The following is a 10,954-nucleotide window of genomic DNA, read 5'->3' on the forward strand; positions in this document are numbered from 1 at the left end:
AGGTTATTTGTGCCTATGAGCAACATGCTATGGTTGGGGATGTCCCTGGGGGCTACAGGGCATTTCAGTGGAGAAGCCTGCAAGGTCCCTTCCAACAAAAAACATTCTGTGACTCAATCTATGGCACGGAGAAATGGCTCCCAGTCTCCATTTTTATAATAGGCACAGTTCCTGCAGGAGAGGTGGAGTCCCCAGTGCTCCTGAAATGTGCTCATCCAGGCCTCTCCTGCTTCTGGATGCCTGGCACCTGCTCAAGTTTTCCTTTGTGTCTTTGCATCTCTGGGAAAAATCAGTGGAGGAGAGCTGAGGCTGAAACCAGTGAGGCTACAGAACCTCCCAGCAGACTCCCAGCCTGCAATCCACTTCAGAGCCATGCCCAGAATTAGCTGCAGACACCAAAGGCCAAGCTGGAGATGCCAGGGGAGCCATGCAAGCCTGCTTTGCTTGTCAGAACCACCCTGCCTTGGCAGCAGCTCTGCAGCTTGGCAGCAGGCTGGCAGCAGTTCCTTTGGCAGCCACAGGCCCGTGCCAGATGAGCAATGCCCTCTCCTCCCTCCCTGGCTACGAGCTAGGAGCTCAGGTATGGAGCCAGGATTTCTGAGCACTGCAGCAGCAGCTCCCCCATTGCACCACACCTATGGTGCTGCCCTCAGAGCACACAGCAGTGCTGACACTGCAGCGATGTGGCTGCAGGGCCCCCAGCCCTGTGGTGCCCACAGCTGCCCAGGGACGCACAGTTACCAGAGGAAGGAGCATGACACATTCACTGCTTCTGTTTAATGGCCACAGGTCAGGTCCCTCCCTGCTGGCACTTGGGCATGAGGCACAGGATTGGTCTGTGTGGCTTCCTCAGGGCTCCTTCACTGCTGGCATGGAGGACAAGGAGGCACAGGCCCAGTCTGCAAGGCATCTCCAGGGAACAGCAAGCCCTGCTGCCCTGCAGGAGCAGGGTTGTGGCCATCACAGCACCAGCTCGTGGGGCATGGGCTCCCCTCGCAGCCCAGCCAGCAGGTTGTTGGCTGCCAGCACAGCCATGGTGTTCCTCGTGGCATACGTGGCACTCCCAACATGCGGCAGGATCACTGGAGGGCACAGCAAGGGTTAATGGCTTATCTCTTACCTTCACTGACCTCTTACAGCCTCCTGCAGGGGTCTTCCCATGGGACACAACCTCTACCAGTGATATCAGACACAGGGCATGAGGCAAAGTACCTAAGGACTGGGAAGAGTCTCATGAGGTGTCTGGGAAGCCCTCCAGGCCAAAGATGGGCACCAAGAGTGGTCCTCCTGCCTGCCTTCAGGCTTAGTGCTCACCACCCTGCAGAGACTGGGAGCTGGTGGCAGATGTGAACCACTATGGCGCAGTGGAAGGACTGACACAGCTCAAGCAGGCTCTGCTCACCACCTCAGCCCAGGCTGTGCCAAACCTCGGACATGGGGCAAATAGCTCTGCCCAACACAGCTGGCACAGTCAGGGCAGGGACTCGATCCACCCCTCGACGCAGTGCAGAGGCAGGAGTCAAAGCTGCTCTGGAGTAAATCATCCTAACTCCAGCAGTGGAGAACCCACGGTGTGGATGCAGCCTGCACTGCAGCCTCTGCTCTGCAGCCAAGAGCACCCAGGCAGCTCAGGAGCTGGCACCCCAGCCCATGCTGCCCAGGGCAGAAGGGCTCTCAAGCACTGTGGGCACACCTAGGTCTCCTCTCCCTCTGGCAAGAATGAGCCTGAGTTCCCCGTTTGCTTTAGCACTAATGTCAAGACTTCCTCTGCCCATGCCCTGTGCTCCTCCAGCTGCACCAAAACATCATCCTCCTGCAGCAGAACATCCTCCTGCAGCAGAACATCCTCCTGCACCCTGTAGGTCCATTACTAACCAGACTTCCTCATTCAGGGTGACCTAACTGCAGCCTTCCAGTACTGACAGGAGGCCTACAAAAAGCTGGGGAAAGACTTCTGAGCAGGGCCTGCTGTGACAGGAAAAGGGGGGATGGTTTGGACTCAAAGAGGAGATTCTCTGCTCTGCTAAGACACTTCCAATACTGTCCCCGGTGCTGGTGTCCCTGGTAAGGCGTGGAGGTGGGAGATGAGCTCTGAAGGCCTTTCCAACCTGAGCCATTCTGTGATGATCCAGACTGGAGAGAAGGGAGAAATGTCTGATGCTGATGGTAGTGAGAGCCTGGCTCAGGGTGCCCAGAGAGGTGGGAGCTGCCCCATGCCTGGCACCATTGCAGGTCCTGGGGCTCTGAGCAACCTGCTGGAGTCACAGATGTCCCTGCTGACTGCATAGGGTTGGACTAGAGCTTGAAAGGTCCCTTCCAACCCAAACCAGTCTGGGGTTCTATGATCTGACCTAAACTCCTTCAAAGACCTGCACCAATCCTGGGCCCAGCACCCTCTGATGTGCCCAGCACCCATCACTGCTGATCAAACTGCCCCTGTCAGGCTGCACTTCCACAGCCTTCAGGGGCTGTCCATGCAGTCAGACCCTCTGCAGAGCAGCCTCTGCTCCCTGCACAGTGAGCACCTCCTGCCAGGTGAGCTTGGGGCTGATTCCCTTGCTGGCACCAGCTGGGGACCGTGGCTGCCCGGACAAGGCTAAGGCTCACCCAAGCCCTGCTGTCGGCCTCTAGCTGAACCCCTGCCCACAGCCCCAGCTCACACCCAGTCCTGCAGGGCTGAAGGTCAGCTCAGACCTTTAGCCACAGAGGAGGCTTTTCTAGGCTCAGCTCAGAGCTTTAGCTACAGGGTAGGCTTTTCTAGGCTCAGCTCAGAGCTTTAGCCACAGGGCAGGTTTTCTGGCAGAATGTAAGCCCAGGAGCTCACAGATCACCAGAGCCTGGCAGGGCATGGGCAGGGGTTTGCTTCCTCATCCAGGCACCTGCTGGTCTTAGGCCTCATGGATTTCACTCCACACCTCAGCTCTTGGATGCAAATCCACCAGGAAGGGGTCAGAGAAGGTGCTGAGCTCAGCTGCTCTCTGCAGAACTGAATTACCTCCTAGAATTCAGGGTTTACCTCACACTGATGAGGTCCTCCCCTCTGGCAGGTCTTCCAGGCCTGGCTTTAGGGAAGGGACCAAGCTGCTCCCTGAAGGCCACATGAGGGAAGGCAGTGACCTTGCCAGGGGCTGTCCCTAACTGGTGCCACACTGATGGCACATCCCCACACTGTACAGTGCCTAACACAGGCCACCTGAACTGCCTGCCTGCCACTGCCTGTTCACTCCAGAGGCTGATGTGCATAGGGGGGATCCTTGTCACACCAGCCAGAGGGTGCCCAGCCATGGGCAGAGCAGGGAGCCAGCTGCCACTCACCGCAGTTCTTGAGGGACAGCAGGGGGTGGTCGGTGGGCAGCGGCTCCGGCGTGGTGACGTCCAGGCCTGCAGCTGCAATCTGCCCCTGGGCCAGAGCCTCATGCAGGTCCTCCTGGTTCACCACAGCCCCCCTGCAATCAGAGACACCCACACTGCTGCTGAGGGGGCCCCAGGCTCCCACGGGCACAGGCCACACAGGACAGCCTGGATGGTGGCAATCAGGTCCCCAGGGCTGCCTGAGCAGAGCTCAGACCCTCTCTGTTGTGCCCAAACCCCTCTAGGGTGCCCAGCAGAGGGGACAGCAGCCAAGGGGTCTGGGCACAAGCTGGCCCTCGTGCAAACATCGAGGGAGACACAGGCAGCCCCAAGTGTCCCACAGTTGCCAGGTGGGTCAGATGGTTCTGCCACTGCCTCCTGCCACCAGGCAGCAGCCATAGGGGGAGCAGCAATGGGAGGCTGCAGCCACGAGGGGAGCAGCAATGGGAACTGCAGCCATGAGGGAAGCAGGAATGGGAGGCTGCAGCCATGGGGGGAGCAGCAATGGGAGGCTGCAGCAGTGAGGGCAGCAGCAATGGGAGGCTGCTGCTGGACTGGGCAAAGCAGCCCTGCTGCAGCCACCTCCATCCCAGGAGCAGCTCTACTGCAGTAGGATGTGGGGCCCTGGGGAGGAGACAGAGGCTACAACCTTTCAACAACTTATCCTGCACTTGCTTGATCCAAAAGACCCTGGGCTGCAGAAAAGAGAATCCTGGAAGGCTGAACAGAGTCTGGGCATGCAGGGAAAGCAGATCACAGCCAGGCAGATCCCTCCTGCCACCACGAGTGCCAGCAGGGTAGAGCCACCATGCACAGGATGCTGACTCCTGCCTACCTGCTCGTGTTGACGAAGACTGAGGTCTTCTTCATTCTGCTGAAGAAGTCCCTGTTGCACATGCCCTGGGTGGCAGGGGTCAGGGAGCAGGTCACCACCACAAAGTCTGACTCCTCAGCCAGCCTGGTGAGGGGCACTGTGGAGCAGCACAGGACACAGCTCTGCTCAGGGACCTCTCCAGCACAGCTCAGCGACCCTCTCCTCCCTGAGTGCTGCTCCGGAGAGACCTGGCTGAGCCTTCCCCACAGGCAGGGAGGCACAAGGACCAGCAAGCACCCACAGGGACCATGCCCACTCCTACTGACACTGACACAGCCCGAGGGGGAAGGCAGCAAAGCTTCAGCCCCAGCCCGGAACAGGCTCTGGGAGGCAGCAGAGCACAGCAGCAGCAGCAGCTTAGACTAGGATGAACTGTCTCTGTGTGATACCTGCAGGCTGTTCCCTCTGCCACTGTCACTGGTGGAGCTGAGAGCAAAGTGCAAGGGCAGGACACACTCTGCCACTGGCCTGGTGCAGGTCAGGACCAGCTGGACACCTGCTGGCTTCAGAGTGAGGAACCAGCACTTGATGCCAGCCCTGGAGCTCAAGCAGGGCTCAGAGAAGTCCTTTCAGCACTGAGAGGTTTGGCTGGACTCTGACTCATTTTAAAGCAGGAGACTGAGGCTGCTGCGTGTCTCCAGCAGCCAACGCCTACTGCGAGGGAAGATCTGCCCCAGCCCACCCCCTCCTCCCTGCAGGATCTCCATCTCATGGGGGATGGTCCACAGGACTCCCCCTCCTCCCAGGGGGAGCTGCCACTTTCCTCTTGCTGTCTCATCTCACTTCTTTGTAGGAATGGAACTGGAACTCATGAAAGGAGGGATGCACAGGGAGGATGCAAAGCAAAAGCAGCAGGAGCAGCCACAGGATGCACCCAGAGTGGGAATCAGCTGTGCCCAGCTTCCTGGCTGGCACCATCTGGCTCCAGGGGCCTATCTCCCTCTCTGCCCTCCTTTGCTGCTCCCACAGCAGGTCACTCCTGCTACACCAAGGAGCCACCCAGAGACTCCAGCTCCCATCCCAGGGGATGGCAGCTGCCCAGAGCCACCCCTCTGTGCTGCCTTGCAGGGATGCCCCAGCACCACCCCTCTGCCTGGCAACCCCTTACCATACTCAGCACCGAACTCTGCAGCGCTCTCTGGCCTCGGGCGGCTGCCAGAGTACAGAAACCTTCTGACCCCGAAGGACTTCAGGCGCCTGGCAACTGCCTGTCCTGGCAGGGAGAGAGGAGAGGCTCCAGGGCCTGCTGCGGGGACCAGGGCCAGGCCACCAAGGCCCATCTGCCCTCCCCAGGCAGTCTGCCCTTCAGCAGGTGGCACCTGCTGCAGCTGGCACCTGGCACAGCACGCTGCCTGCTGCAGGCCCCTGTGGTGGGATTGCTGCTGCCAGGCTGCCTCCAAGCCCAGGGGCAGCAGGGCTGGGGGGGATGTCTCCTGCTGCACCACATGTGGACAGAAAAAACTCCCCAGCAAACCAGAGGAGCTGAGGAACGCAAAAGCTGAAGCTACCCTGGGAAGCAAATGAGGCAGCGAGGCAGCAAGGACAGCAGTAGCTATCTGCTGCCAAGGTGCAGTGCCAAGGGCACATCAGCCCTGGCAGGCTGTCACCCTGGACTTTGAGAGGGCTTTGTTTAGTCAAGGGCTGAGAGGCTGACACTCAGTCTGCTGCAACATACAGATGCAGTGGATGTGTTTGAATGCTTCAAACTTTAGGCCTGGTGAACCAAAATCAGAGCTCAGAGAGGCTCCAACAGGGCTGCCCTTGTTACCCTCAGACATGGTGGAAAGCACAAGGGACACCAGCTGGGCCCAGCTTCCAACACCAACCTGGCCACAGATCTTGCACCTAACCCACACTTACCTATTCTGCCCAGACCTATGATGCCCACAGTGCTCTCAGACAGACCATAGCCACACATCCACAGGGGCTTCCATGTCGTCCAGCCACCACTAACAGAGGGAGCAAGAAACAGATGTCAGAGAGCTGCAGAGCACAGCCTGCACCAGAGGAAAGCCTGCTCCAGAGGGGAGCCTGCTGCAGAGCACAACCTGCTCCAGAGGAGAGTCTGCTCCAGAGCACAGCCTTGCCTAGGTTCCTGCTTCGGTGACCTTGGTGGTCTCTTGCAGGAACCTGCTTGGACCTCAGCTGCGCAGCAGCAGCCTTGGAATCAATTTAATTCAGCCACTGCTGACCATCGCCCTGGCATGGCTGCCAGTCAGTGAGCTCTGCCCAGAGCTGCCATGTGTGCCCTCAACAGGTCTGCAGAGGCTCTGTCTGCCCTCTCCTGCAGGTCCTCTGCCTCACACAGAGAAGCTGAGACCTGCCCCTGAGCAGCCCCTGAGCAGCGTGGCACCAAAAGGCAAGGGAGCTGCAGAGGACCTGGCTGCAAGGTATGAGATGCCACAGCCCTCAGCCCCATTTCACCTGTCCAGGCTGGCACATGTTTTCCTGCAGCTCTTGTCCGTGGGCTGCTGAGCTCTGAGCCCAGCCCCTGCTGCAGCTGGCAGCTGCTGGTACTCACTTCTTCACCTGCTCCACTGCCTCGGGCAGCCGGCGGCATGCGGCCAGGAGCAGAGCCACCGAGAGCTCTGCAGTGGCATCGGTCAGGACATCAGGGGTGTAGCCCACGCGGATCCCTCTGCAAGGCAAGCACAGGTCATGGCCCTGGTACAGCTGTGGGGGCACCTCACAGCTTCAGGGCAAGCTGCTGCACCTCTTACCATCACAGAACCACAGAACTGCCTCGAGCTGAAGAGCCTTTCCGACACCACTGCCAGGGCACCACTGAACCATGGCCCTCAGCACCACCCCTCCACAGCTCTGAAACCTCCAGGCCTCAGGGCTCCACCACTGCCCTGGGCAGCCTGGGCCAGGGCTTGACAGCTCTTTCAAGGATGAAATTGTTCCTGATGTTCAACCTAAACCTGGGGCAACTTGAGGCATTTCCTCTTGTCCTTTCATGATGTTACACCTGATGCCACATCTGGACACATGGAGACATCCCAGAGGAGGCCACCAAGGGAGTTGGAGAACCTCTCACAAGGACAGGCTGAGAGAGTTGAGGCTGTGCAGCCTGGAGAAGAGAAGGCTCCAGGAGACCTCAGAGCAGCCTTCCAGTGCCTGAAGGGGCTCCAGGAGAGCTGGGGAGGGACCTGGGACAAGGGCTGGGAGTGCCAGGACGAGGGACAATGGCTTTGACCTGGGAGAGGGCAGATCGAGACTGGAGAGGAGGAAGAAATTGTTGGCAATGAGGGTGGCAAGAGGCTGGCACAGGTTGCTCAGGGAGGCTGTGGCTGCCTCCTCCTTGGAGGTGTTCCAGGCTAGGCTGGATGAGGCCTTGAGCAAGCTGGGCTGGGGGGAGGTGTCCCTGCCCATGGCAGGAGCTTGGAACTGGATGGTCTCTGAGGTCCTTTCCAACCCAACCCACTCTGTGACTGTGATCTCCCCTGCACATCTGCACTGCCTTGTGCTTGAGAACGTCCTTCTGGGCCCTCCTAAAGACACTTCTGATTCATGGTTGGGGTTCTCCTACCCTTACCCTAGCTCCCATGGGTTGGGGTGGGGTGATCCTGGCCATAGCAAGGGGCAGGGGGAGGCTGCAATCCCTCCCTGTCCAGCCCCAGGCTTCGTGCCAAGGCCACCTACCCAGTGACCTGCAGCTTGCCACATGCAGAGCAGGGCCACCTCTGAGTCTTGGCCCCCATGCCCCCATGCCAGAGCGAGGGGCAGGGGGCACCTACCGCTTCTTGATCTCGTCCAGGGCCAGGTGGTCAAAGCCGACCGACATGGTGCTGATCACCTTCAGGCTGGGCCCTGTGAGACACCGACAGTGGCGGCTGCCCAGCGACCCCCGGACAGGCAGGGAGCAGGGAGGGGGACCGGGGAGAATCCGGGACGGAACCAAGACGGGCAGGACGAAGAAGATGCAGGGGGCGTTTGTGGGCAGGAACGGAGAGACTCTGGGAGAGCGACAACACCGGGAAGGGGACCAGGAGGGCAAGCGGAGGGAACGGGACGGGGGATCCGGGACGAGAAGCGGGGAGGGAAGGGGGAGTTCCAGCAGCGTTCTAGGGGGCACCGTGGGGACACACCGGGGGTTGCGACACATCGGGAGCGGCGACACACCGGGGGCAGACACAGGGGGGAGGGAGGACACCGGTGAGGAATACAGCAGGAAGGGGGCGGGAGGGACCACCGTGGGACACTCCGGGGTGGGGACACCGTAGGAAGACACAGTGGGGAGGAAGGACAGTGGTGGGAGGACACCGTGGGGCACCGCGGGGCTCCCGGAGCAGCTGCACGCACCGGCGGCGTCCAGCACTTCGCGGTCGATGCGGTCGGTGAGCAGGCAGAGCAGCCCCCGCTTCCCCGCCACCCCTGACAGCAGCTCGGACCGCGGCACCGGCTCCTCCGAGTCCCACAGCTGGACGCAGCACCTGCGGAGAGTGGCCCCGGCTCACCGACTGCGGCCCCGCCACCCGCCCGGCCCCGGTCCCGGTCCCGGTCCCGGTCCCGAACCGCCCGAATCCAGGCTCACCCGCTGGCCTGCGACAGCAGCCGCAGCCCCTCGGCCGGGATCCGCCGCGTCACGAACACCGACATGGCCGCGCCGCCGTCCCGGCTCCAGCCCGGCAGCGACACCGGGCGGCAGCGACACCGGGCACCGGCGCGCCCGGGCATAGACCACGCTGCAAGGGCGGGGGGGCGGGCAGAGCAAGCGGGGGGCGGTAACGGCGCTGAATGCAGCCTTGCGGCGAGGGCACCACGGAGCTGCTGCATCCGTGCAGGGCGCCACGGAGAAGCTGCGCCGGTTCCTGCCCGAATGCTACGGCTGCAGGCCGTAGCCAGCATAGGGCACATGGAATGGAGGTCGCCTATGGAATTGGGGTCACCTATGGCATGCACATGTGCAGGGCATGCAATACCACCTATGGCATGCATGTGTGCAGGACATGCAGCTCCTGCTCTGTGCATACCTATGCTGCACACAGGGTCAGCTCTGCCCATGCATTGTGAGGAGACAGAAGGCCTGGCTGCCCAACCATCATGGGGAGCTTGCAGCCTCTGTGCAGCCTCTCCACCCTGCTGCTCCTGCTGTGCTTCCTCTTCTGGTCTGAGGTGCATGCTCTGGCTGCGTGGAGCCAGGAGATTGAAAATGGTCACCACAGCCCCGATGTGGGTTTGGGCAATGGTCACCACAGCCCTGGTGTGGGTTCTCATTGCAGAGAGTCTGCTGTGCCTGTGGGATCAGCAGCACATCTCTGACTTGGGAACCAGCTGGCCTGCAATGTCACCATCTCAGAGGAGCCCTTCCTCCAGCATGGCTGCTCCTGGCAGCACTCCCTGCCCTGCTGCCCATGCTTCAGTTGGTGGCAGGACCACAGGACAAGAAGAGCCAGCAACAGCTCTGCCCCAGGCTGAGTCCTCCTGGGGCTGCTTCTAGGTGTCCCTCAAGGAAAGAAAATGGTTAGGGTGGGAAGGGACCTTCCAAGCTCCTCCAGTACAACCCTCTGCAGCCCCCAGGGACATCCCCAACCAGAGCAGGCTGCTCAAAACCACAAACCTGACCTGCAATGGTGCCAGCCACGGGGCAGCTGTCACCTTTCTGGGCACGCTGGGCCAGGCGCTCCCCACCCTCAGCCTCAAATATTTCTCCCTTCTCTCTACTCTCAGTCTCCCTCCTGCAGTCCAAACCATCCCCCCTTGGCCTGGCACACAGGCCCTGGGAAAAACTCTGTCCCTAGCTTATCATAGAATCATAGAATTACTCAGGGTTGGAAGAATCACAAGTATCATCTAGTTCCAACCCCTCTGCCATGGGCAGGGACACCTCACACTAGATCAGGCTGGCCAGAGCTTTCTGCTTGGCACTGCAAGGTCAGCAGGAGGTGTCCCTGGAGACCCCAACCCTGCCAGCCTGGCCTCCCAGCAGAGGGCTTCCAGCCCTGCCAGCACTGCTGTGGCCTCCTCTGGCCCTGCTCCAGCAGGTTCCTGTCCGTGCTGGGCTGAGCACTCCAGAGCTGCCCCAGCACTGCAAGGAGGGGGGTCTCTGCAGAGCACCGCGGAGTGGTAGAATCCCCTCCCTGCCCCTGCTGCCCACACTGCTGGGGGTCAGCCCAGGGCAGGGCTGGCTCTGGGCTGGCAGCACATAGTGCTGGCTCCTCTCCATCATTTCAGGGCACTCCACATGCAGCCTCCCTCCTTCTGATGTCCTCAAGACCTGGTTCTAGCAGGGAGAAGATGCTGGATCAGTGCCCTGGGGAAGCAGGGGTCTGTAGGTCCCTGAGCTGCCTGGCCTGGAGGTGGACATGCTGCAGAGCTGGAGCAGTTCCCTGATGGGGATGCTGGTGGGGACCATGCAGTGATAGGAGAGGGGAAGGGTGGACTGCATCATGAAGCAGGAGATGAGACCTTTCCTTAGGCCCTTTAGAGATCTCCAGTGGGCTTGGTGTGGAGACTGCAGATCCCAAGAAAGGTGCAGGTGGCTGTCTGAGGAGACACAGCAGCTGCACTACAGCACACAGAACACTCCTGACACTCACCTGCCCTCTCTGCTCCACTCCTGTGAGCTGGGCAGGAGCTGGCAAGCACCAGAGTGCTGCAAAGCCTTCAAAGCATTCTCTAAACCTAAGGTGATGCTTTAGCAAGACCTGGCTGGATCAGGTGTCAAGCACAGGTGGCTCAGCAGAGCAGGGCAGGCAGACGGAAGGACAGACAGGATGAGAGGTC

At 60.6% G+C, this 10,954-nt stretch overlaps 1 protein-coding gene across 1 annotated transcript; it reads right to left on the reverse strand.

Moving 5' to 3' along the window:
- Positions 1-774: 774 nt before the first annotated feature.
- On the reverse strand, positions 775-10,241 carry GRHPR (glyoxylate and hydroxypyruvate reductase). The gene is made up of 10 exons (XM_054398350.1): positions 10,222-10,241; positions 8,763-8,831; positions 8,531-8,661; positions 7,966-8,038; positions 6,747-6,863; positions 6,086-6,174; positions 5,334-5,438; positions 4,187-4,322; positions 3,316-3,446; positions 775-1,082 (listed from the first exon to the last, which is right to left on the reverse strand). Exons 2-10 carry the CDS (start codon positions 8,825-8,827, stop codon positions 961-963), a joined length of 969 nt encoding a protein of 322 aa, XP_054254325.1. The 5' UTR covers positions 8,828-8,831; positions 10,222-10,241; the 3' UTR covers positions 775-960.
- Between the last annotated feature and the right edge of the window lie 713 nt (positions 10,242-10,954).

This window comes from Indicator indicator (assembly GCF_027791375.1).
Source record: "Indicator indicator isolate 239-I01 chromosome Z unlocalized genomic scaffold, UM_Iind_1.1 iindZ_random_scaffold_80, whole genome shotgun sequence".
Classification (NCBI taxonomy): domain Eukaryota; kingdom Metazoa; phylum Chordata; class Aves; order Piciformes; family Indicatoridae; genus Indicator; species Indicator indicator.